At 34.9% G+C, this 26,236-nt stretch overlaps 1 protein-coding gene across 1 annotated transcript in view; it reads left to right on the top strand.

The window, feature by feature from the left end:
- The window catches only part of INTU (inturned planar cell polarity protein), a 50,246-nt gene that overhangs the window by 14,935 nt on the left and 9,075 nt on the right, over nt 1-26,236 (top strand). The window contains 9 exon segments of the mRNA XM_050895771.1: nt 1,981-2,066; nt 8,453-8,656; nt 13,351-13,469; nt 16,127-16,216; nt 16,792-16,869; nt 17,684-17,873; nt 23,050-23,103; nt 24,492-24,554; nt 25,619-25,840. Coding sequence (XP_050751728.1) covers nt 1,981-2,066; nt 8,453-8,656; nt 13,351-13,469; nt 16,127-16,216; nt 16,792-16,869; nt 17,684-17,873; nt 23,050-23,103; nt 24,492-24,554; nt 25,619-25,840 — 1,106 coding nt within the window.

Here is a 26,236-nt window from a genome sequence, read left to right as displayed (position 1 = left end):
CCATTGGCAGTCACTTCGTATAGTTCTTTTCATAAATTTGTGTTGTGTCATCTTAGGTATTTTGCCCTAGATAGCCTTATTGGAAAGCTTTTTGGAAATTCTCTGTTTCGAGACTATAGAACCTTCTGATTCCTACTCTAGCTGCTTTCACACCTAGCCTTTACTCACCTCATCTTTAACCAACAAACGGGTTCTCCATTTCCCATGGTCACTGCAGTATTACTTCTATGTATCTGATCTCATTTGATTTCATTTTTCTTGAGCACAGGTGAATAGAATTGTAAGGAGTACTCTGGATGGGATCCTGTCAGGTCCTAGTAATACTCACCTACATTCAAAGGAAAGGCCTTCCTAATGCATCCGGGTGTTGTGTTTGTCTTTTTCGTGTTTTGTGTTACTTGGCTACCTTCTTGAGAATGAATATACTATTTAATTCCATTATATTTCTGTTATTCCAGTAATATGTATTGGTTTCTTCCTCTGTGATATAGTGTTTCTTTTATACTGAAAAGTGCTTCCAACTTTGGATGTTGACATGAGAGAAACCATGAAGGACTATCCTTTTAGTGAGAGTTTTTCTGAGTTAAGTTCAACCTAAAATCTCACCTTAAATGTTGGACTGATGTTCTAAATTGCCAGCTTAAGTAATCAAATCTTTTGGTTGATTTAGTCTCCCACTACCATACCTGAAATATCTTTAGTATCTATCCTTTTCTTACTGCTGCTTCCATTTTTTTTTTCTTTTGAGTAGATGAATGGCCAAAAAAACTTCTATTTTTACTTTTCAATTTCTATTCCTTTTGACAGGTCTAAGTAGTTTTATCTTTTGGTGTTATTTTAGCTTTGTTTTCTAACTTCAGAGGTGCTTTTTTCCACTGGTCTCTCTCATCCTTCTTACATACTCCATGCTTAAACATGCATCTTTTTGAGGGGGATGAAGCAGAGGTTATCAACTAATTATTACTGGGATAGTTCTCTAGAATATTTTCCCTCACTTCAGATAGAAATCCCAGTTTGATTTTTGTACTTTAACTTTAATGTGGATTTTAAAGTTTGTAAGCTCTAATTCAGTTCTGTTTGCTTTCATAACTAGTGCCTTTAATTTTTCAAACCTTTTCCATTTGCAGGTAAAGACTTTTTATTTGGGATTCTGGGATTTTCTCCCCATTTCCAGTAATGGGAAGAGAGTCAGATTTAGAAAATGCACGATGTTGTTAGGCAGAAAGAACTGGCAGATAAAAGCGTGAAGAGGGCAGAATAAGAAGCCACAGCAGTGGACAAGGCATGGAAAAGAAGAGAAAGGACTAAATTGTGATGTGGCTTGAGAGACAAAGGAGGTGTAGGGATGAAATGAGGAACAGTGAATGGTTTTCTGCCAGTTTAGTGAACTGAGCTGAGTTACTAAGACGCACAGTAACTGCCAGGACTGCTTCAAAGAGAGGGGCTCAGGCGTGGTGGGATTCTCCCATAGCTAGGCTCAGCCAACACTTGAAACCTTTGGTGGAAGTGATGGCCTAGAACTTGTAAGCTGCTACAGGAAGACTGAGTTTTGGAGTGCTTTTGGAAACAGTAGTGTTTATATCAATGGAGGTAGCAGTGAAGAAGGATTGGCAAGTGAACAGAGGTGGTTTCGGAGGGAAAAAAAGTAATTCTTGGGCATAACTTGATTGGTGAAGTTGTTGGGTTTTCTGATGAAGTAACAAGAGTGATATAAGCCTAGATGGAGGGGAGAGGCTTTGACAGTTATTTTTGTAAAATGATAGAAGCGTGGCAGTAAGGCCTTAAGAGCATTGAGGTAATAGACTAATGTTTCTAAACATAGTAAATGTTGCATGTAGAAACCATCTACTTAAATGTAACAAAAAGATGTTTATGATTGTTTGAATGTCATATTAATTTTTAAAACAAAACACTGTTTGGCTTTGTATTGTGGTGTAATACCATCTAACTTTCTCATGCCTTTGTCTGTTTTATCTCCAGGAGATGCTCTAGTTGCTGTAAATGATGTTGATGTGAATTCTGAAAACATAGAAAGGGTTTTGTCTTGCATTCCAGGTCCTATGCAGGTACAGTAGTTGAACATTTATTCCAAATGTCCTCTGTAAAAATTAATACTGTTTCTAGCCTTTTTTCCTTAGGAAACAGAACTTAGGCAGTCTTTTTCGTAGAACTTCCTCATCTACTTTTTGAACACATTGGTTGACTTCAGTCAAACTTAGAGTAGAAATTTCAGAGTTGAATTCTGGTAAGTTTTCTGAAAATAGGTAGGTGCAAGTAAGTGACTCAAGCCAATGTCCCATTAAGGGACATTAGGCACAGTCCAGCTGTTACATATTGTGTTTGTCATCAGCCAGAGTCAGAAAGCACATGCAACGTTGTGCAAGAGGTAGCAGCAGACTTGTAGGGTTAGACTAACCATAACAGCTGATTTTTTTGCGCAGTGTGAGAATCAAGGTATTCTATGCTTGCAGAACTCTTGAGTATTCATGTTTGTCTCTGAGAACTAGGACATACATATGTGAAAAATCAAGTTTTACTACTTTTCCTGCTCAGAAAACAACTTCATTATTATGTTACCGCTTGCATCAAAATTAATTACTTCTTGTTGAATACAGGGAATTAACTCCTTTGAGACCTGCACAAACTTTTAACCAGCGATAGTTGTAGTTATGGGCAAAGATGGCAAGCATGGTTGCTTCGAGAGTTGTTATTTTGAACACTCTGATCTCAGCAAATGAAGGACAAGGTATGTAATGTTGTGATGCCTTGCTCCTGGTGGGTAATAGGGCTGGAGATGTGCAATCTGACAATAGCATGTATGAAGCAAGACATTGATGTCTAGCTTAAATATGTCAACTGCAGAGTAGTAGTGGCTTTTTTGTCAATTACTGTTCTTAAAGCAGTAATATTTGCTATGGAAATACTTAAATAAAATAATTATCTCTTCATCAATATAAAAGAGACTCACAAACCACAAGAGAGTAAAAAGAAGCCTGAATTAACAAGTAGTGCTATTAAAGATATTTAAGAGCATTTAAATGGAGAAATTGATATGGCTTTCATATTTAAATAGAAAAATAAATTCTTGAGTATTTAAGAGCTTTTAGATTAAATACTTTTTAAGATCTTTCAAAACTGAACAGTGATGAAGATTGATAGAAGTCAGTAATAAAAATTGATAGAAAACATCCCCAAAAAACTGACCTGATGGATAATGCCTCTTCTCCCAAACCTACTGTATACATATTCTCTTCTAGCTGAATAATAATTTTGGAGCTATAATGAAGAATTAAATAACTAATAAAGAATTAGATAGCTATTTTGGAATTAAACCAGGAGAATGTTAAGTACCTAGGATGTTAGTAGAGTAAAACTAAGTATTTTGAGTTATTCTGCTTAAATCCACTTCCTGGTGGAAGAAGACAAGGTAGAAGCTGCAACTTAAAGATATGAGATGGAGCAGGTTAAAATTATAGTGTCTCTTACAGTATGTCTGTAACCTCTTCGTAGTTTTTCTTCAGATAGAATATACGAGGTGATAATAATAGAAATGTTTTACTGTCCAGAGATAAAAAGAAGTGGACATTTTAGGTTTTGTTAAACATGCTTCTGTTTGCAACTTACGTAGTGTAAGTGCCTGTAGAACTACATCTGCAACTGCAGTAAGATTGAGTACTAGTATGTCAGTTTAGGAAGCTTTCCAAGATATTTGACAGTATGAAGCTTGCCTAAGCTACCAGAGTTGTGGTCAGGTATTGGCAGAGCTCCATGGCAGAAAAACCTTGTCTTGCCTGTCTTTGACCAAATATGGAGTTGCTGTAACTGTTATTAAATACAGAATGATTAAAAAAAGCAGAGATTATATAGTTCAGTTAATTGTATCCTTGCTAGATTAGAGTATACGTATGACTTGCTGCTAAAATGCAATGCAACCCTTTATATAGTAGTTACTTTTAATGCAACGTTAATGTTTACATTGTCAGTAAATCTGTCAAGTAGACAGCGATTACTTCAAATGTATAACTGTTTGTCATGTTGGCTTTCCAAAACCTTTTATTAAAGTGCAATTATTCCTTTTTTACTGTGCAGTTTGAGTCAAGCCAGAAGAGTGATTGCTGAAATAGATCAGTGGAGAATTTAAATACAGAGTTCTGCGGGGTTTTGCAGTGTAGAACATTGTGTTCATGCTGATGAAGAAACAGAGGGTTGTTGTTTCTGAGATTTAGTAATAAAGATAGCTGTTACACAAGCAAAATTGTTAATGCATCCTCATTCATCATACGTTGCAAAATATCAAAAAAGATGCAGTTTAAAGCCCTTTTACTGTAGTTATAAGTTATTTACATAAGCGAAGTCACTGCTCTTCTGGGTTCAGTGTTAAAAATTACTGGAAGTAATTTCAAAAACTAACTACTTAAATTCTCTCAGTTGCAGCATGTGGCATAACATCTCTTATTATATTTCCAGAATTTTGTTTTCCTTACCTCAGTTTAGGCAAACTAGCTTCTAGGCATGTAAGGGCTAATTTATTTTATTTATTAAGCAATAGCAGTCCAAGTGCTACATCAGTTTGTTTGGGTTTGTTTTTTTGGTTTTTTTTTTTTTTAATGGCAGAACTGTTTCTGTTTGGGTGTTTGCATGTCACCTGATAAGATAAAGTCCTGATTCTGATTAAAGCATTGGACATCTCGTTTAGAAGTTCTATAGCAGTCACTGAATGTGACAGGCCAAAGCATACCCCTCAATCAATGCTTGAGATGGTATGATAAAGTTATATTCTGCAGTCTATATGATTTTACATTTCTGTAATCAAAATAGCTGCTGTTTCCTAGCACCACAAGACAGAATAGGAAGGGGAAGATACGCTAAAAGAATACACTTTTCCTTACCCTGATACTCAGAAGTTGCAGAACGATTTTACCCAAAACTTTCTAAAAATATTCAGCCTGAGGCAGACATTCAGAATCAGAAATTTCAGCCTGAAATGTTGAGTTACAGTTGTGCAAACCACAAGCACATGGAAAACAGAGACTTAAAACAGGAAATGGCAGGCAATGCCACCAGCTCTGTCTATAATAAAATCCATATTCTAAGACATACAGCTTTCTTGCAGATAAACAGAAAGCATGCCTTTCTGGGTCAGACCAACGGTATAACAGCTACATTTTCTGTTTCTTACACTGACAAATGTTTAAGTAAAGTGTATTGAGAAACAAATTAAATACAGAGTGACCTTCCCATCATACTTTTCCAGCTTCCAGCAGTCAATAGTTAGGGACTTGCTGGATCACTTACAGGTTTGTACCTTCTCCTTTTTTAATCTAGTTCTTAAAATTCCTTTGACCTCCAGAGCATCCTGTAGCAGTGATTTACATAACTGATTTGTGTTATGTTCATTTTTGTTGGCTTTCAAACTGCCATCTAATTGAGTGCATTTCATACCCCCAGGTTCCTGTGTTATGAGTAGTAGTTAACTGTCCATGTTTTATTCTTTGTATCATTCCATGGCTTTGGAGAGCTCTGTCATGTTCCACTTTTGTCACATCTTTCCTAAGCAGAAAAGTCCCCATCTATGTACCTCATAGTTTGCTGTTACTGTCACCTTCATCAGTGCCTTCTTGCAGTTTGATTAAATTCTTTTTGAGAACTGTTCTAAGTATTGAGAATGTGTGCATGCTATATATTTATAGAGTGGAATACTAATATTTTCTATGCTTTTCCCATTCTTCATTTCATTTCCTTTTCTGTTTTCTGCTGTGCATTGAACTGATTTTCTTTAGGAGAAATGAAATCGAAGTTGTGAAAGATTTCATAGTCAGTCTTTACAAAAGGGTACTTCAGTAGTCACGTATTTAATCAGATCCTGTGCACTGCTCAGGACAAAGATTCATTTCTCCTCCACAAAAAAAAAAAAAAATAGTTTTTTAGAGTATGTAGAAATGTAGTCTGTTGGTCATTTTCTGCTACAGCATTTTCCAGCTTAGATGGTCTTTTTCACGGTAATTTTTTTTTTTAAAGGCAGGAAATAGATTAGAACTTGGACAGAAGTAGAGAGGAACAGAAAATGTCATGTTTCAAACTGTTACATACAATCAAGAAGATTTGGAAAGGAACTTGTAGTCAAATTGTGGAGAGAGATCTTTCTCAAAACACAGTGACTCTGAGCGCTGTGGTATTGCCCCAGTGATGCGGGAGGTAGCGTGGATGCCTACAGGAGGAGGGAGAGTTAAAGTTCTGTTTGGCCCAATTTTTTTTGAGCTCTTGCTTGGAGGGCCATATGGTTGTGTTTCTAAGACAAGACAGACTGAGTTTGGGGGTTTTTTTAATTGAGAGACTAAAAGATAGACTGCAGCACGAATTACATCTGTGCGTCATTAGTGTAGAGACTGTAGCCTAAGTGTCATGAATAAGTGTCCACAGACAAGATGTAGTAGAAGTTAAGAGAAATAACTATTGAGCCTTGAGGAAATCTGCAAGAAGTTAAACAGGGTATGAGGAAAATCCTCTGAAATACATGCAGATGGCGTGATGAAGAAAGAACTGAGTCACAGAATGCCGGAGAAGAAAACACATCTATAAAGCTGGGAACGATCAAGTTACCGGGTCTTAAAAAGCCACTGCTTCTTAGCTGGATGTTTCTGCTCCTCGAGTCCTGTTAATATCCAGTGTAATGAATCGCAACTGAAATGATGAGGAGGGAGTGAGGGATGAGTTACTGTCAGAAAAGAAAGTGGTAGCACATGGCAGGAGAGCAGGATTGAGTGCAATGCTGTTCCAGAGAATGGGAAGAGAAAAGAGAAAAAAGCTGACAGCAGCCAAAATAGGAGAGGAAAAGATTAGTGAGAAGCGTTGGGAGGGAGTAGAGTGGAATGGGAAGGTGGCAGCCAGTGACATAAATGTTGTAGCTGGAAGAGCCGATGATGGCACTTCTCTCTGATCTAGTTTGACAGGCAGTGGGTGTTTTAAAGCATCATTATTTCTTGCTGGCACTCCTCTCTTTTAAGTATGTGTATACACATACACAATTACGAAAAAGTAAATTATCTCTATTTAAATGTATAAATTACCTCTGCTTGGGGTTTTTAAATTTATTGCAACTGGGAAAATATAAATCTTTTTTTGTTGCATCAATCATCAGGCTAAACTGTCACTGACTTTAAAGAGAAGCAGGATTTGATGTGATGTATTATGTTTAGAACTTCCCAGTCAATAGGCATGTTAAGGATACTTTAAGGCAGACAAACAATCTTGAGTAAAAACATATGAAAGAGGGAACTGAGAGCGTGCCTACTTAGTCCAAATAGATATATTTTCAGTCACTTAGAACAATGATGAAAACTAAGGTATCATCCAAGAAAATAAATCAATTTATTCTCCTCGGAAATTACAATTTTATGCTCAGTCAAGAGCTAGGTATTTCTGACATATCCTTCTTTCATACTTAGGATGGAAGTGTTCATTCACAAAAAAAAAATTACTCTTTCATTTCATCACTGCTGGAACAACTAACATAATTTTTGTAAGGCAGTGCTCATAAAAAGGAGGTCTGTAAAGCAAATTGTGAAACATATTTCCACACCAAGTTTGGATTTTGTGTTGCTTGTGAGCCAGGAAATACGCATTTATTCTAAAATGTCTGGTTTTTACTTCATTTGGGAAATAACAGTAAACATCATGTAATTTTTTGACAAAGTAAGCTCAATCATCTGAACTTTAAGTTATTTTTTAAGAGAGAATGCTCTGTATGTACTTTGATTTTTTTATTTCTTCTGAAGATATAGCGCAGCAAGTGATGTAAACACTTTTTATGCTTCTTGCTAGTTGTGTACAATTGTTAAATACAGCAACAAAACTCTTATTTGCTGACTTTACAGTTTAAAAAAAAGAAGAAAAGTTAACACAGGGAAAATGTTGGCAGATTGAAAGAATTGCTACTGAGTAACACAAAGTAACAGACTTTTGCAGTCTAATGTAAATTGATTTTCCTGTGCAACTGTGCCTATCAGTGCGCTCAAAATAGCAAAGAAATGCTCATGAAAGAGCCTTGAGGATATATACTTATGAAAGTGCTGACATTTTGAAAGAAGTCAAATATTGTGTGTGTTTCAAAAGCATGGTAGTAGGTTTTGTGTTCAAACAAACCCAGAGCAGTAAGCATATTTTTCCATTCTCAAAACCTTAAGAATTAAGTATGAAAAAACACCAAACCACATGCTTGCTTACATGGTTCATAGAGCATGTAATAGCTGGCTTTGTCCTTAATAATAGATGGTTATGTAATGCTGAATATATAATTGGTTTTCTTGAAACAGCAGGAATTTTTGAATGCTTACATCTTTGTCAGTAAAGCTAACAAAACTTAATCTCTTAAAGGGCTCAAGCTGCGTCTATTTCATCTGATATGAGAATGTAAGTACAGCCTCATTTTCACAATAATTAATTATCTTCATAGGTTAAACTTACATTTGAAACATCAATATTTGAGCCTGAAGGAACTTCTCAGCAAAGGTATAAACGGGCACAGTCAAGTATGAACAATCTGGTTCGGCTCTTGTGGGGAGAAGATAGTACAGACCTTCAACAGGCTATACAAGACGTGCCTCATATTGTTATGTTCCTCACAACGAAACTGGACTCTGAAACATCTAAGGATGAGGTATGTGGCTAACTAAATAAAACTGAAGATGAAAGGTAACAACTGACAACAGCAACTGCTATGCCTTTTGATGTAAAAAAAGAATAAAAAACCCTTGCTAATCCTTTTTAGCAGTCTGTAAAATGTCCATTTTGACAGAAATAAGGCCTGAATTTCCAGGGAAAAAAAGTTAGCATCGCTGCTGACAAACTCTAATTGGACTTGAAATCACTTCAGTGCTGCTGAATGTCTTTACATAAAGAGGAGGCTAGAGGTGTTAACAGACAAAGCAAAGATTAATTCAGAAGTTCATTATTGTCTCTCAGATGCTCACTGTGATGTTTTCAATACGCCTCTCAAACTTGAACTATGAAATCTGCCTAGTCAAAAAAATTTTCCCCAGCAGGAGCTGTTGGCAGTCCACATACATAATCTGTCTAGCCCCTCCTGTCCTGAAATGCTAATGTGCCTTTTCTTAGAGGACTCTTGCATGTCTGCTGTTTGCAATCAACTGTTGATTCTTGCTTGGGCAACATTTTTAAGCTACTGAAGTACTTTTTCTTTGTTCTGTAAAGCTTCCTTTCACATCTCTCTTCTTTTTGTGTTCTTCAGAAGAATTTTGCCAGTGCACGTATAACCCGTTGTAAGTTTGTGTAGATGTTGTTCATGATGTAGCCATAGCTACAAATACTCCACTCAGAATGTAGGGAAGACACAGAACAGTGTGGAGGGGCTCAGTTTGGCCTCTTGCTCGATCTGCAAATGACAGATGGACAAAGTGGACTTTTTAGGAACAGACATTTGGAAGAAGACTCTCCTCCCCTTCTGTAAATTCTCCTTAGATTTAGCATAGGGCCCCAGTGATCTTATATATCTGTGATGTGGAGACATCAAACGAAGCACAAGTTTTGCCAGTCCCCAGGGACTGGGATGGCAGGACAGTGCCGGAGTGGGGAGCAGAAGAAAGACATTTTGCTTTCTCTCCCCTGGCATTAATCCTTGGATCCAGTCAGTGCTCCATCTCTTCTCCAAGATGTCTTTATTTTTTTGATACTATTTTTCAACTGATAAAAGTCTGTATTGCTCTGTTGGTGATGTGTAATAGAGAAAAAGTATTACAACTACACATAATGGAGTTTAATTTTATTTTCTAGAGACAGGGCTGGGGAGGAGAACCCTAGAAAATTACATGATATCATAATATCCTGTAAAAAAAAGTTGTGAAGTTTGCAGAGTCAAGTGGTTGAAAGCTAGGAAATGACAGATTTATGGCTACTTGCGCAACCTTAATTCAGCCCTTTTGTACGTACGCAGCATGACATTGTCTTAAGTATTACATTTTTTCTGAAAGATGCCTGTCGTGCAGAGGACAAGATGGACAGATGAGTGTGTATAATTAAGGCTTATTAGGCAACCATAAATCCTGTACTTTGTAACTCTGGAGTACTTGACTTGGCAATATAAATCATGCTCTTAACGTAATATTTTTAAGGTAATGTATGCTTCATTGCGTATTACAGCAAGATACTAACACTGTAAGCTTTGGTTTGCAGTTCTTTCCAATCCTGTTTAAGAGACTATATTTTTTCATGGGAGGTACCTTCAGCAGAAATTAGTTTATACAAGTGTCTCTTATAATTATTACTTTTTTTTTTTTTTAAAATAGCGTTGCAACTAGGCAAGGTCATTCTGTGCTTTTTCCCCACCCAGAGACTGCTTCCATTAAAACATACGATACTGCAGGACTTTTCTGCTTTGTTATTTCCGTATAATAAAAATGAAAAGAGCTCATTTAACTGTGAATTAAATAAACTTAAGATGCTTTATCAAAGTTCACTTACATATTGCGAATAGTTCTTTTTTTTCTTCAATTCTAAGTTTGTAGTCCAAGACTGCTATGTTTTGTGGATGGAACAGCTATGGACAATTGCTGTAGAATTAAAGACCAGTGTTTTCTTGGTCACATAAACTTTTATGAAATATTAAAAAAAAAAAATAATTATTTCAGGGCCTCTGGCTCCTCTGTTGGTTGGTGAATAGATATGCAAATGCCCAATTGCAAGTCCTGCACTTCAGAGTAAATGGAGTACTGCTTTCTTGCCCCATTATTTCTTTACACTCTCCCAAGAAACAGGATTAACCCTGAATGTTGAGCAGAGGTAAAAGAGGGATTGTAATGCACTTGTTCTTCCTTCATACTATGGAAGAATTGTTTCCTGAGAAGTCTTGGCAGTTATGCAGCCCCAAATAGTCTCTAATGTTGAGAGATGCTTTGCTGGTGTAATCAAGCTCTTTATAACATTTCCTAACAAAAGAATGCCACCTTCTTCAAGGCATTTGTCTTTAATTTTTGTTTGGTGAACAGTAAGCGACATTTATCCTGTAGATGTACTGTTCCAGATTTAGTTTACAGTAGTACTTCAAATTAGCAGTGAAGTTATTATCCACCTATACCATATTGCACGATAAAAATATAATGATCCTTTACTAAGCTTCTTTACCCATATCCAAAGGAGGCATGGTATGCAGGTCACATCCATGTAAACAATGGCAACTAGAACTAGTAACTAATTCTTCCACTTGTGAGCTTTTGGCACCCAAAAATAGAATTAATGAGCTCTAAGACTTGTAAGCTCTATCTACTCAACTATAAAGGAAAGTAGTATTAGAAATCATTTAGGATGTGTGCATGCATGTGGGGAGTGTCCCATATGATAATGGTTTCAGTGAGTAAGGTTGATCTTGTCTTTTTTATGTTTTAGTTCCAGGTAGGTATTACGATTATAACATACGTTACTTGTACCAGCATACAGCTACAACATCTTTATGTGTTTGAACTGATTTTGGCAATAACATGTCTTAAAAGGAATAATGTTCATATTCCTCCTACATGATAGTGTTAGTGGAAGCCTGTGTTTAGCATACTTGCAAAGTAGGTGTTACTGAGTAGCTGTTAAGATAGCTTGGTTCATACAGACATTGACGTGTACTTCCTGTAGTGTTTCTCCCTGTTTTTATAATTTCTGAATTAATCTTTAAGAATTTATAGTTGTCTTTCATCTACTGTTTCTTTTTTTACTCTTACGTAAGATGTAACTTAAAGCCTCTATTGTCACTGCACTGTGTTTGAAGATTATAGGTTTTTAGCTGGTTGGCACCATTTTGACACAATTTCTTTTAGCCGTTTCTTATGTTGTCAAGACTGCACTAATTTTTTTTTTTTAAATGTTATTTAGGCTCAGTTTGAGAAATTAGTAAAATAAAAAAGGGAAGCTCTTTGATAAGCCATTAGTTTAGATAGTCTGTCCAGGTTTTTTGGGTTGAGGGAGGGTTTACACTTTTTAAGAAATGAGCTACTTCTCATTTATTAATTCCATTGTCATTGGCCTATGAACTTTCGCCTTGCTTTGAAGACAGCTGATCTTGTATGGTGGTATGTGCTGAACCTTGCTAACTCATTAGTATATATATGTGATACAGCTATGACCTTTTGTTACAGTTGTCTTTTCTTTCCCTGGGAAAGTGTACAGATAATTGTCAAATGAATTTTCTGTAAAGGCCCCAGTTCATAATGAGGAGAAAAAAAGGGTCTTTCTAGCCCTTTGTAGTGCTGTAATTAGAAAATGGCAGGGTTTTTCCTAGCTGAGGGATTGATTCAAGAAAAAAAATCCTTGTCACTAATGAGTATTTGAAAATAGAGCTAATTAAATCGGATAAGATTGAAGAATTTGCCAGGTCCTTCTGTAATGAAATTTTATATTCTTTTAATCTTGATCAAGGAAAATTTTCTAACGGGTATTGGCACTCGTTGGTTGTGCTTAGTGACATAAGTAGGAAAGTTAATCATGTCTGTATTTCTTTTGTTTGTATAGAAAGATAATTTACTATACTCTTTGCATTGGATATGCTTAATATTACATGCATTATTTCTGGCCCATCATGATTTGGCAGAAAGCAATAAATGTGGGGGAATCATATGTTTGCTTATTACTATATTTTTATGGTTGCTGGACTAATTAATATAAAATGGTTTTAAATGCTTACATAAAAAAAATTATTTTAAAGAACTGGTTAGAAAAAGAAAAATAATTGTCACAAATATTTATTTCTACTGATATTCAGTTTCAAGATGACTTTAAGAGTATTCTGACACAGATGGTCAGAGGTTTGATGATAAAATTGTAAATGGTGTATATGTTATTTCAGTATATACCTCAGTTATATTTTGTGCGATACATGTAAAGCAGTTAGGTAGGGTTAGAGAGAGAGATTGGAGTTTTCATATTCTTACTGTTGGTTTTAAAGAGCTGTATGTTTGATGATGATTTAAATATTGAAAGAACCATACAAATATTAGCTATCTCTTGGAATCAGATTTGTTAAGTGTGCTTTAAGCCACTGTAAAATGCAGTGGCCATACTGTTTGTCATTTTATGTTTCTCCATATAATAATGATTCTAAATAAGTCCTACTTTTCTATAAAATAGAAAAATTAAAATTGTCAGAAACATTAATGTGCATTTTAGAACTTTCCAGTATGCCTGTGCACACCACTGCTTGTTTTGACGCCATGTGAAAGTGTATGATAAAAGCTTTATTGTTTAAAAAAAACTGATGCCAGGAAAAAAATTTGTTATCTTGTTTTCTTGGGGGGTTTTTTGGTGATTTTGGTTTCCGTTTTGCTTTGCTTAACTAACAGCTAACTTTCTTCACAGCAAGAAATTCTTTATCAGTACCCAATATCAGAAGCATCCCAAAAACTGAAAAGTGTGAGAGGAATATTTCTCACACTATCTGACATACTGGAAAGTGTTACTGGTACCCAGATTATCAGGTAAAAGTATTTGAAATGTAATGTATTACTACTTTTATTATTTTATACATATGTGTACAGAAAAACACACATGGGTCATGCATCAAGTTCTAGACAAAACAAGAGTGACTCTACCTGTTAGGCAGTAATGTTTTAACTAGAACACCATGCCTGAAGTTGGATTGCTCAGCCTGGGTGTATGTTGATTTGGGGGAATTCCTTTGTGATGAGTGGCAATGACTAGGATTTTTAGTTCAGTGAAATTGTTTTTAGATCCCTTCTTAGATCTCTTAAAACGTCCTTATCTAAACTGGAATTCTGTGGCACTGTACTGTGGCAGACTGGAAATTCTACAACAGCTTCAATCAAATTTTAAAAAATTTTTTAAAAGACACAATGTAATTCAGTTAAATTCATGAGTGCCTGCTACTTTTAAATTCATTTTATTTCACATTCAACTTGCACCTCCTGTAAGATTTTTGTGTCCACAGACCAGGACTCTAGTAAGAAGTCTAATAAAAATGACTCCTGAGTTTTTGGAGAAGCGTAGGGGTGGTGGAGATATGTCAAGAGATTATTGAATATTTAAAGGTAGATGATTTTCTGATGGAGTAATTAGAAGTGAGATAGCAGGTGTCACTTTTCAGTTTCACACTTCTTCCCATTGAGAATCAGTATATGAGTTTACATCTCCTGGGGGTCTCAGCCAAGATTCTCTCCTGCACAGCAGTGCCTTGTGTGTCAGACACAAGGCCTGGATGGGTATAAAAAAGCCAAATATAAGTGGGATTTCAGGCCCAAGAATACAGAGTGCAAGCAGTAGTGCAGTAGTGAACCGCATTGGCAATAATAAGGAATTCCTCAAAAGGCAAAAAACTTGTTTAGTATATTAAAGTTGGGTTTTCCACTGATAAATTTTTCCTTAAAAGGAGTTCTTGAAGTACTGTTGAATATTTTTGCTTACCAGAAAATTAATACTGGTTAATTTACTTTTGTTTACATTTGTTTCTTTTAATTTATTTTTTTTTTCTCAGACTTGTTGGTATCCTGCTATTTTGAGTAAGAAGTTTTAACACTGTGCTTTTAACCATGCTTAAAACTTTCTAGTTAATAAGTTACTGAAAGTCGTGTTACTGATTTAGTGATCAATAGGAATGTGGATTGGCTCCTCTGGCAGCAGGTGTCAAACACAGGCTTTTGATCTTTTGCATATACCAGTATTTTAATGCAATGCCACATTAATTAGCACTGAGGTATGTTAACTCCTCTTAAATGCTTATGCATTATTAATGGAAATTCTCCCATATAGAGCATTTTTGGACATGTCCAGATTTTCAAACACATCCAAAAGACAAATCAATCCATTGTTTGATGATCTATACCTATGGTATCATCAGAAAGACAATACAGAAATCCATGATAGCGTAGATTCACCTTTCCTGTTAAGCTTCTCAATTTCCCATTTTTGAGTTCTAAAAATATAAAAGCACTTCTGGTCTCTGTGGACTGTCTCATCTCTTCAAAAAATATAATAGATAATCCCCAGCTCTCCTGTGAAGCTTCTTCTGTCAGAAGAGTAAATTATTATTATTGTGCACATGTATTGTGTATCTTTTGGGATGGGGATGTTTATTTCTTTGTAGTTAATTGCATTAGAAATATATAAATGGTTTTGTTTGGAAAGCACTTTTGGTTACATGAAGGATAAAAATTTTCTGGTGACCTGCGGAAGTATTAAGGTATTTCTTAACTAATGAAATGACACTATTGTTTTATTCAGTACCATCAATTTTACAGTATGAGTGAATTAGTGAAGCAAGTTAAATCATGGAGCCATATCCTAAAAATTAAGTTCTTGAATCTAAACTAAAGTTACCCTTTTTTCACTTTGCAGCAGTGTTATCTTGTTATTTAAAACTTCTAACATGATAGTAAGAAAGGTGGGGTTTTGCTATAAATTCAGTGTTCGAGATATTTACAGACATTGGTTTTAGCAGCAACCAGTACCTTTAATCTGATAATCTGGTGCCTAGTGTATGGTTTACTGCTAATTAGAACATTGGGTCTAATTCTGTTTCATGTTCTAATCCACTCTGTGGTTCAAATGAAAGTTCTCTGTGTCTTTCTGGGATTGCTGAGCTCGTAGAGCAATTTCCTATACAAGGAGATAGCATGAGAGTTCAAGCTTATGTTTATCACTCAGGTAATATGTTCAAATACCTATTGGGCTTGTTTTCAAAACATGCGTGGAGTCTTTTTAAATGATTTTGTGAGTGACTATGTTCAGAACCTTCACTAGTACCTCCAGTTACCTCACTGTGATCTGAAATGGCATTCATTTTCTAAGTTGATTGTGTTAAAAGCTAGGCAGGAAGACCTTTAGAGAGCATCTGAATCATTCAGAAGACGACTGTGGCGCTACAGTAGCGGTTGTTCATCCTTTATATTTGTATACTTGAAAACGTCATTACTACTGCTGTGATCTGTTTGGAATAGATCAAGAGAGTCTTTGAGTTCTGTAATAACTAATATAATTACCTAGCCCAGTTGCATGCATGTGATTATACATGAGCATAAGACTTTGCGTATAAAATACATATAAATCATTCTGGCTTATAATGGTGGTCTTTTATAATGTCATAGTGTTAACAGAAGTACTTCTGGTTTAATTTTTCTAGTTCCTCCCTTTTCTTATGCGGAAAACTGGTTCAAGTTGTTTACTGGAAAGAATCTGACAAGTTGCTTGTAATTGGCCTTCCTGAAGAAAAGTGAGTTTCAAATAAAATACTTTGTTTTCCTTTTAATTTTATTTTGATTGCTATTGTGTGTCCTCAAATTGTACTCTTCTGTCAAAGAAGCAAGAAAGGGAGGGCTTACAATGTACTCTTTTTACTACAACTAGTTTCTATACCTGTGATTCCGCTTTTTTGATTGACTTTGTTCATATCTTTTATATATCCATTGTTACAGTTTCTTTTTCATTTCCTCTAAAGGGAGTAAGGTCTTCTTAGATCTCAGAAATACATGTAGGCTAGAAAACAGTAATTTTCAGTGTTTGGTAAGTCAAGTCCTGATTAGAGACTACTGAATAACAGCAGTAATAGTACATATTTATGTGTTCTAGGAGGACTTCTCTTCCCCCGCCCCGCTTCCCCTGGCTTTACTACTGTCTGTGTCATCACGGGCAAGTCACTCAAAGGAAATCTCTCATACAGTCCGATGAAGAATTTTTTTGTTTGCACTGTATCACTAGTTAAGAATAGAGCTCTTTAGAAGATGCCTATGCTTATTCATAGTAAAGATGTTATAAACATAGCTGTACGTTTGAATTTTTATTTTTTAGTGTGCCACTTTCTCAGCTGAGGAACATGATTGAAGATGTTGTCAGGACCTTGAAATTTATGTACAGTTCTTTAGACAAGTGAGTTCTTTCAAAAGTATTTTCTTTTCAGGCACTAATTTTTCATTGATGCTCACTGAAAATGACAGCTAGTAGCATTAATTGTAATGTTTACATGGAATTTCTTTGCACATTCCTTTACACTTGCACAAAAACCAGAATTCTGTTCTTCTTGCCTTTTTGTTTCAGTCTTAACGCTAGTAAGACTCTTTTTAAACAGCCTTTGTTACTTCAGAAAGTTTTGTCTTTGATTAGGTTAAATCATTCACATAATCTAAGTCACTGTGGATGTGAACAGCACTCTGCAAATGTTATCCTTTGTGTTAAAGCACCGTCTGTAAAACGTACATATGAATCAGTGTTACATTTTTAATAAAGTAAACACTCCAGACTTCTCAGCTTTATTTGGCAGAGTGACTGTCTTTCTCTGCATTTGGAAATCACCCAGAAAACTTTCAGTCTGACTGTAACCTAAATAAGATTGCCAAGGTAGGCTATTCATATGCTTGCATTCAATTCAGGATTAAAGTGTGTATGCCACAGAGAAAGAAAAAGAATAATCTTAATTTCCAAAAGGATGAAGCTGATCATTGTCTCATCTTAAGTTGCTCTAGGACATCTACTATAATACTATACTGCTTTAGTTTTTTCTTTGTTTGTAGGTACTGCCTGGATATTAGCCTCGTGGGTTTTTTCATGTTTAAAATGAATGGTAAAAAAAAAAAAAATCCAAATGTAGTATCATGCTGTAAGAAACTTCTATAGCACAGAGGGTTATATAAACAAGCTACAAGTTTCTCAGTGTTATTCTAACTTGGAGTTCATGTTTGTTCAGTGCTTTTTGCCAGGTGGAAAATGTTTCTCGCCTGGATCATTTTTTCAACCTGTTCTTCCAGCGTGCGCTTCAGCCTGCAAGACTCAAGTCAAATGGCAGCCTCAGAGCTCAACACTATGATACCTGCAGTGCGTTATTCTTAGACAATCTCCCAGGCTTGCGCTGGCTGACGTTGCCTCAGGAAATCAAGGTAACGTCATTCTGAGATCTCTCTAGAAAAACTTGTATATGAGAGGCCAGAAAATTGATGCAGGTATCTTCTGCTGTTACTGTGTAATTTACGTAAGTGCTTTGCCCATCCCAGACCACCCATTTTCCTACAGGATCCTTTAAGTTTGGAACTACACAATCATTCCCACAGGAAACAGATTGCTATTATGAGTGTAGTTAGGTGACTTTAGAGTTGTCTAGGAAGAGAACATGATGACAAAGGAATTAAACTTTATTTAAAATACATATATACACACACATCTCTACCAACTAGCATATGCAGTAGGGAAAGCAGCCCCTGGTATGTAGCTTTATGTTTGATTTCGACCATTTAGGTATTTTTCCAGGTAGAAAATATTACTCCAGAAGCCCATGCGTAACTTGTAATTTTGGAGAGTTATAAATGGCTGTTGCAGAATCAAAATAAATATCCATACATCATTTGTTTGACACCACACAAGAACAGCTTTTCTGCACCATTTCACTGTGTCTGGTTACCTCCCAATTAGAAATTGAGTTGTGCTTTAAGCAGTAGTAAGACAAAAGCTAGATCACAGTAAATAGCATTATAGCTTTCAGTCTTAAACCTCATTTTCATGACTTAAGAAGTTAAAATACAGATCATTAGGATAACTATTAGTAAAGTAATATTTTTTAAATAAAAATTATAGATTTTATATATGTGTGATGCATAATCCCTGCCAAGTCTTCTCTGAAGTGGTTTTTCATATACACTATAGAATTGATGTTATTAGACCAAACTACATAAAGGTGATATTTCTCCAGTTTGAAACAACTGTAACAATTTTTGTACAAGAGAAAACAATCCCAAGGAGATTTCAGCAGTGGAGTTGTAAGACCAACACATACTTCATTTATTCAGAAATTTATGGTATTATTTGGAATTACATATTCATTTGAATTACACAAAATGAAAATCGAATTTAGATTGAATTATGCAAAACGAAGTCTGCAACAGGGGTTGCAACTAGAAAAACTTTGTCTTACTGGGTGGCAGATTCTATAACACAGTTCCAGCATAGTTTGGCTCTGCATAGATAAGCAAGTCCTAGCTGTGTTGTACAGTAGTTGGCAGACAAGCTTATTGTAATACCTTTTATCCATGTAGTAAGTTCTGCAAAGCGAACAGGATACAATCCTCAGAGAATGTAGGGGAAAACTTTTATGAAATTACATTTAGGACAAAAGCTGATAATTGTGTCTTACGTACAGAAAGTTCCTCTGAAATGTTTTTTCTTGTATGTTTTTTTTTTTTCTGTTGTGTATCCAGATTATTTTTCAATCTCTCTTTTTTTTTTTTTAAAGCCCCTGTGGATATTTTTTTGTAAATTATGATGTCAAATGCATTCTTTAATAACACAACTGTGTATGCATTTGTTTAGAAACAAACCAGATTACTTCCCTTACTCCTTCACAGGGCTTGTAGTTTCCAATTTTTTTCTCTGTTTTCATGTTACAGTTTGTTATAAAGTGATTTAGCATCACTGCCTGAGGGTTACGTGTTCTGCTTTATTTTGCTGCTTTATTTTCAACTATACTGGAAGTACAGAAATCAGCGTGTACTTTCAAGACATGGTGATCATGAAATGACTGCTTTTCAGTTTCTCATCAGAAAGACCTTCTGGGACTTTAGTGTGGCACAGAGTAGATGAAAGCTCTTTGTTTCGTTTTGTTTTGTTTTGTGTGTGTCGTCGTCCCCCGTCCCCCCTCCCCCCCATATTTTCTCTGTTTTCTTAAATGAAAAGCTCTATTTTTGGAAGACAGTACAGTCCACTGGGATAAATAAAGCATCCACAAGAAATTATTTTGTAGAGCACTAAAGCAAAAATTTGAAGATATAGTAAGTACCCTGGCGCTCTCCTGGCTTCTTTTTTTTCCTTCCAATTGCTGTAATCTCATCAATATTAATAGTTGTTATTCCCTTGTACGTTTTATTAATGTTTCTTATTTTAATCCTATAGAGATTTTTTTTCCTAATTAGGTTTTTAGCCTCATAGCAAAATAAGGTTAAAAATGAGGCAAAATGAGGCTTCTTCACTTTATTGAATTTGTAGTGACTTGGGGTAGCATCCATCTCGCCTTCTTTTAGAGCTATGATATAAGTGACTACAGTTGAGGTGCTAATCCTGAACTCTTCCTATTATTTAATGGGGAAAATCTGGTACTTTAATAGTAATTCAACTGCTCGAGTTCAGCTGTTTACTTTAGTATTAGATGAATCATGCCTTAGGACTCCTGTGGCTTCATCTGCATTAACTATGAAGAGAACCTGAAGTGAAAGGACTAGCTCAAACAGAGAATATCTACACTGTAGGTATTTAATGAAATGCAGTCTCATTCAAGGAACTAAACATATGACTAAGTAGCTAATTACTGTTAAAATCTGCTGGCCTTTAATGAGATAGATGTAAAATTGGACCTCTTTTTCTATTTAGAGCAATCATTTGACATATAATATAAAAACTCTAATATCTATGATTCCAGTTGAGAAGGTAATTTTCTATACAGCACATAAACTTAAATTGCAATATGGTACTATTTCATATATTGTCCTTCATTCAAGAAGTGTTAGATATTAGGCATTGTAGTAAGGCACAGTGGACCCCTTAGATTATCAGTCATTTCACTTCAGGGCCTAAAGTGGATGAAAGAAAGGTTCACTGCATTTTCATTTTCCATCCTCTTGAACATTAGTGAATCTAGGATTCATTTTTGCCTTCGTGATTTTTAAATATTTTCAACTCCACAACTAAGAAGTTATTTTCCATATTATGTGAAGAGTTGTTCGCATATCATATTTGAGTCAATACGTGTATGGCAGTTTTTACAAAATTTCACAGGAAAAAAAATAATTCATTAAGATGAAATGATGTTTAGAATACGTTAGTCTTGTCATGGTAGAGTTTGTTGTGTAATGACTATTTGCCATGATTTAATGCAAATGAAACAGCTGGGAAATTTTTAAACTGAGAGTTTTTCTTCATGGATAGACCCAAAATATTTGTAAGCCTGTAGATAACATAGTTAAGGCTAGTTCTAGTTATTAGACAATGATTCTAATCTGAGCTGACCATAAACTCCATTATCCAAACTTATTTTATCAGCAACAACAAAAGAAATGAACATTGTACTCACTGAAAGTAAAGAGGCTGTATGATGGAAAATTGAAAGTGCTTCTCAGAATGGCTCTGGAAAAGGACTGAGTTTGGATGTTCAAATTTACCTTACTTTTGCAGTGGCATATTCTTTGATTTATAGGGTCTTTATTTGAGGATAATATTAACTAGGACTTTCCTGGTTTTCTGATTTTTATGTTTCATAAGACCTCATGTACAATTTTGATAGAAGTGTGTTTGGAGGGGAAGGGATGAAGCGGTAAGTCTTTCAACTTTACTATTGACAGGGTTTGCAGAATTATTTCAGGTTTGCTACTATTCAGTAATACAAGTTGCCATGGACTTTGCAAGCTATGCATCAGTCAGTGCTATTCATTACCAAACAGATTTCTGTTTGCTGGTGTGGCCTTCTCTCTTTTCTCTGTAATATGAATTGTCTTCTCCTTTATTTTTAGTAGCAGACTGGTAGCGATTTAATTCTTTCCACCTTGCCCCACAGTACGTGTCTAGATACATTTTTGCAAAATGTGCTTGAGGCCACTGTGTTTGCAACGATTTTAGTCAGACTTTGCTTTTATAATATGTGTGTATGAAGACCCTGTTATATATGTTTTAGCTACAGAAGTACATATTTATGGAGTGTCTCAGAAAAGTTTCTTTCATGTCATAACTCCAGAGCTAAATCGACTATCCAGGTAGAGGTGCGCACATAGTCCTGTAACATGTTCATCCACTCACTTACAAAATCCATGCTCCATAACTGAAGGGAATCAAATGTTTATGCAACACGTAGTTGTAGAATATGGTCAGTCACCAACCTAATAAACGTTTGAAATGCAACTTAGTGCACCTCTAACTCTTGTCACACAGTTTTTTTCCTATCCAGGAAATGAAGACTTTTTTTTTTTTGGTGATTTTTTTTTTTTTTTTTTAATCCTCCATGCTTTTTTCTTTTCTTTTCTCTCAGGTTTCTGTAGAGAGACTTTATTACGCTTTGTTCTCTAGTTTAGCTTGCAGGTTGTTTCTTCCTTGTAAAATTGTAGGTTTTAAAGGGATTTAGAAAACAACGTAGTTGATATTTATCATACAAACATCACTTTCCAAAATTGTCTGAAATCATCCACATTTTCCAGAAAAATTTTGTTGTTGCAGAAGATGAAATTTCCAGCTAAGTTTTGATGAAGATCTTTATATTCTATAAGGAATATAAAACTAAAAATGTCAGTTCTTTGTTGGGCAGAAAGCCATTTAAATTTTAACTGAGGAAAAGCTGAGAGACTGGTTAGTTGTCGACTGCCAACAGCCTCACTGACATTTCTCTGAAAAACTGGCTGTATTTCAATTAGAGGCAGCCTGTTAATTACAGCCCAAGAAGTTTGTAATTATGAGGTTTAGGTTCTTTTCATTAAGTAGCACAGTTATGTCATGAACTTCAGTGGCTAGTACCATTTTCTTTAAAGGAAAATATTTTTAGTAAAACTTATATTAACCAACAGCTCCTGTAGTTAGAGAAATAAGCAAGCTTGAAGCGGTTTCAGTAGAACAAAGATAATGTGTGAGAAAGTTTTGGCAACTTCCATAGAGACAAAAACTAAATCCATTGTGAAAAAGATTTTTCTAATAACTCAGTTGGATACAATAGCTTGCCAGACTTTGGAGTTGTCTCTAGCCCTCAAGGGGTAGTCTCTAGACCTCATGTTTTAAAGCACACTGAAAGTAACAGTGTCATCTCCTTTATACCGAACAGTGGGTTCAGCAGGCACACAAGCAGAGAAATTTTACAGTTTCAAAGAAGAAGGAAATACACAGCAATTAAGAAGGATTTTTCTTTAATCTGATGAATTGAGGTGTTCTTGATATTTGATATTACTACTGAAAAGTATGTGCAAATTTTTATCCATTCACTTTGTACTTGTAAATCCTAATCTTCTGAGACTAGCAAGATAGAGTGAACTGTGCTATTACTGTAAGTTAATGTGTTGGAAATCTCTATTAAAATGTACTTTCTAAATATTTCAGATGGAAGTTGACACAGCACTGAGTGATCTGGAAGCAGCTGACTTTGCAGAGCTGGTAAACATTTTATTTTTGTTGTTTGCATTGCACAGTATCTCTTTGCCTTGGTGTTATATTCAGTAGTTTAAAAAAGTACTAATTCCAAACTTATCCACTTTTTTTTAATTAAGTGGGAGTCAAAGCAAAGGTATACTGTATTATTCTTGTTTTAAGATAGCTCAATTTTACCCATTCTGTTTATCCTGAATTTCTCTCCATGGTTAACATTATAACTGTATTATAATCCTACAGGATTAGTCACTGAAACACCGTGATTTACTATAATTTAAGTCCCTGGGATGTCTACAAGGACACTCTAATTTCCACATAGCTGATTGTTGTTACATTTCTTTTTTCGTATAGATAACTGTTTCTTTCCCAAGCAATTGTGAATAAACCTGAAAACTTCTGTGGAGCACCAAGAACTTAATTTTCCAGTTTACAGAAAGCAATTACAAGTTATGCATATTTTTAATACTGTTAAAGGAGAACATAGTAATTTACTTAAGTATCACTTGCTGTGCATGCTCTTTACTGCGCTGTATAGGACAGTAAGGCATAAACATACTGAAATTTCAGTTTTCCTTTCTAATGAAAGAGCTTTCTTAAACTCATGTTCCAGAACAGTTATTTTAAAATTACATTCTTTATAGGTATATTATAATGGAGCATAAAGATAACTTGTTTGATCACATATTTAACATGACAATTTGGGACATACATATTCTTAATTACAAAAGATACTTAATGATTCTTAAAACCTAAAATACAAGGTAAGCAGACATATAGTCCATCTTGCAAAAGAATAAAAAAAAAAAATCACTGTACTAAATGTGGATGATTATTTACAGAAAGCAATGTTTATAAGTTGTAGTTTATTGCACAGAAATTGATTGCACCCATTTAATTTAAAATACACTATAAACACCTAAAGATAGTGTTACTAATCTGAGAGCACTGGGCATCTAGATTAAAAGATCAATGAATATTTTGGGTAAAATGTCAAATACTGCAAAAAAATGCTTTGACTTGGAAGTTTTACTCTAGGAGGGCCTCTGGTGTCAATAGTTATGCTTCAGCTACTTTGCTGTTAAGAACTCTGAGGATTAGCATATCCTAACAGAAATAGTTTATGGACAGAGAAGAACTAAATAGGAAATCTGTTATTTTGAGCTGAAAATTGTTAAGGGAAAATCATAGTGATACGAAAATCAATAATGGAGGCTAAAAACTTGGTATTTCACTTAACTCTTTAGTATTAACTGCCGTACTGACAAGAAGAAGTGGTCAAAAATGAAAGTATTAAATAAGATACTGATTACAATTGACTGGAATTAGTTGACTTGCATTTGGTAAATAAAATTAAAATTCTGAATAAAAGTTATACCATGCTTTTTTTTCCACAGTCTGAAGATTATTATGACATAAGAAGATTATATATGATTATGGGCTCTTGTCTCTTCTACAAGGTAGTATTAGTGATTAAGGTCTAAAGATTAGGAAAATGTACCTGGAAATCTAACCCAGTCATGGAGTAACTCTTTTCAGAACCTCACAAATATGAAAAAAATGTATGATTGCTTTAAATGTATATTTCTAGTAACAGACCTAAAACTCAAACACCATAACAGAAAAAATTGATGTCAGGAAGTGATATGTACTCTATGATCAGTAAGAACAAAATACTTGTTTGAAACTGTCTTATGGGAATTTTGCGGTGCATGATCCAAGGATTGGAGAGAGACAGTGATAAGAAAGTAATAAGAATCAATTCAAGTCAGACTGTATGATATTCTAATAGGAATTTTTTTGTCCATTGCCATTTTTAAATAAAGATAACAGGCGATCTATCTTTAAATCTGTCTTTAAATCAAAGACTTGAGAAATTGGATTGACAGCTTTTTTCACTTTGGCGTTATTTGTAAATTTATGTGTCTTTATTAAATGTAGACAGTGTATTCAACAGTATAAGAGGGAGATAACAGCCTTTGCTTTAAGGAAACACATTTTAAGGATTTTATCATGCGGTTGTTCTTTATGCTGGTAGTGTTATGAGACTAAACCGTTAGCACAAATGGAACTGCACAGTATCTACCATGACAACACTTTAACTGTAATGCCCTTAGTACTAGGAACACTGTTGTACTATGTATCTTCTTTGGAAATTGTATTAATTCCAGTGAAAGCTCAGTATTTTTGGAGACAGAATTAAATGAGAATTAAAGCACCTTAACTCTGTAGCTGTTTTGCAAGCTGTTAAAGCCATGCATTTCCCAGCTCGCCTTTGATAACTTGCATATATGCTGATATTTTATTTGTTCATATTTCAGTATTTTGATTCTTCAGATGTGGTGCAAAAGCTCAGTGTTATCTGTTGTACAACTGTATACCAAAAAGACAGTCTCTGGCCAGAAAGCTTAGAATCTCAATGCATGTGGAGCATGGATGTATCTATATGAAAAGTACTCTTAAGTGATAAGTGGTGGTGTTGTATTTCTTACTGAATACACTTCCTTTTCTGTGTTTAATTAAGGGTTACTTGATTGGTAATCACTTGCCAAAGGAAGATCTTATTGATATAGGTTTATATTGTCGGCACTATTGTCTGTTACCCTTGGCAGCAGAACAGAAGATTGGTCAGTTAGTGATATGGCGGGAAGTATTTCCACATCATCATATCCAGCCATGTGAAGTTTCAAGTTTTACAGGATACAGGGAACCTGAAGCAAGATACTTTTTACTGATAGTTGGCTTGGTAAGTTAACATTTGCAGTATGCCCATTCTCTGATGCTCTGTTTTGCTGTTGTGTGTTGTCTGTTGTTCAGTAAGATCAACACTTTCTGTGTATTTTATTTAGTAATTTTACAAAATATTCATACTATAGCTGTTTCATGGGATAGAATTTCTCAAAGAGTAGCATTATTTATACATTTGTAAAGCTTGCAAGTTTAAGTATAAATTCTTGTTATTTTTATGCCTTTTCACTTTGGTTGAAAATGTTTTTACTTTCATGATCTTGTATTTTCAGACAACTCATTTCAGAAATGTGTTTGGTTTTTTTTAAATGTGGACTTCTTTTAAAGCAAACAACTAATGAGTTTGTAAATGATAGCTTTTACGTTTGCATCGTTAACTTAAATAACATGATAA

This window comes from Gymnogyps californianus, chromosome 4 (genome assembly GCF_018139145.2).
Source record: "Gymnogyps californianus isolate 813 chromosome 4, ASM1813914v2, whole genome shotgun sequence".
Classification (NCBI taxonomy): Eukaryota; Metazoa; Chordata; class Aves; order Accipitriformes; family Cathartidae; genus Gymnogyps; species Gymnogyps californianus.
Note: the sequence above shows the minus strand (reverse complement) of the source record. Positions and strands in the feature narration are given on the sequence as shown.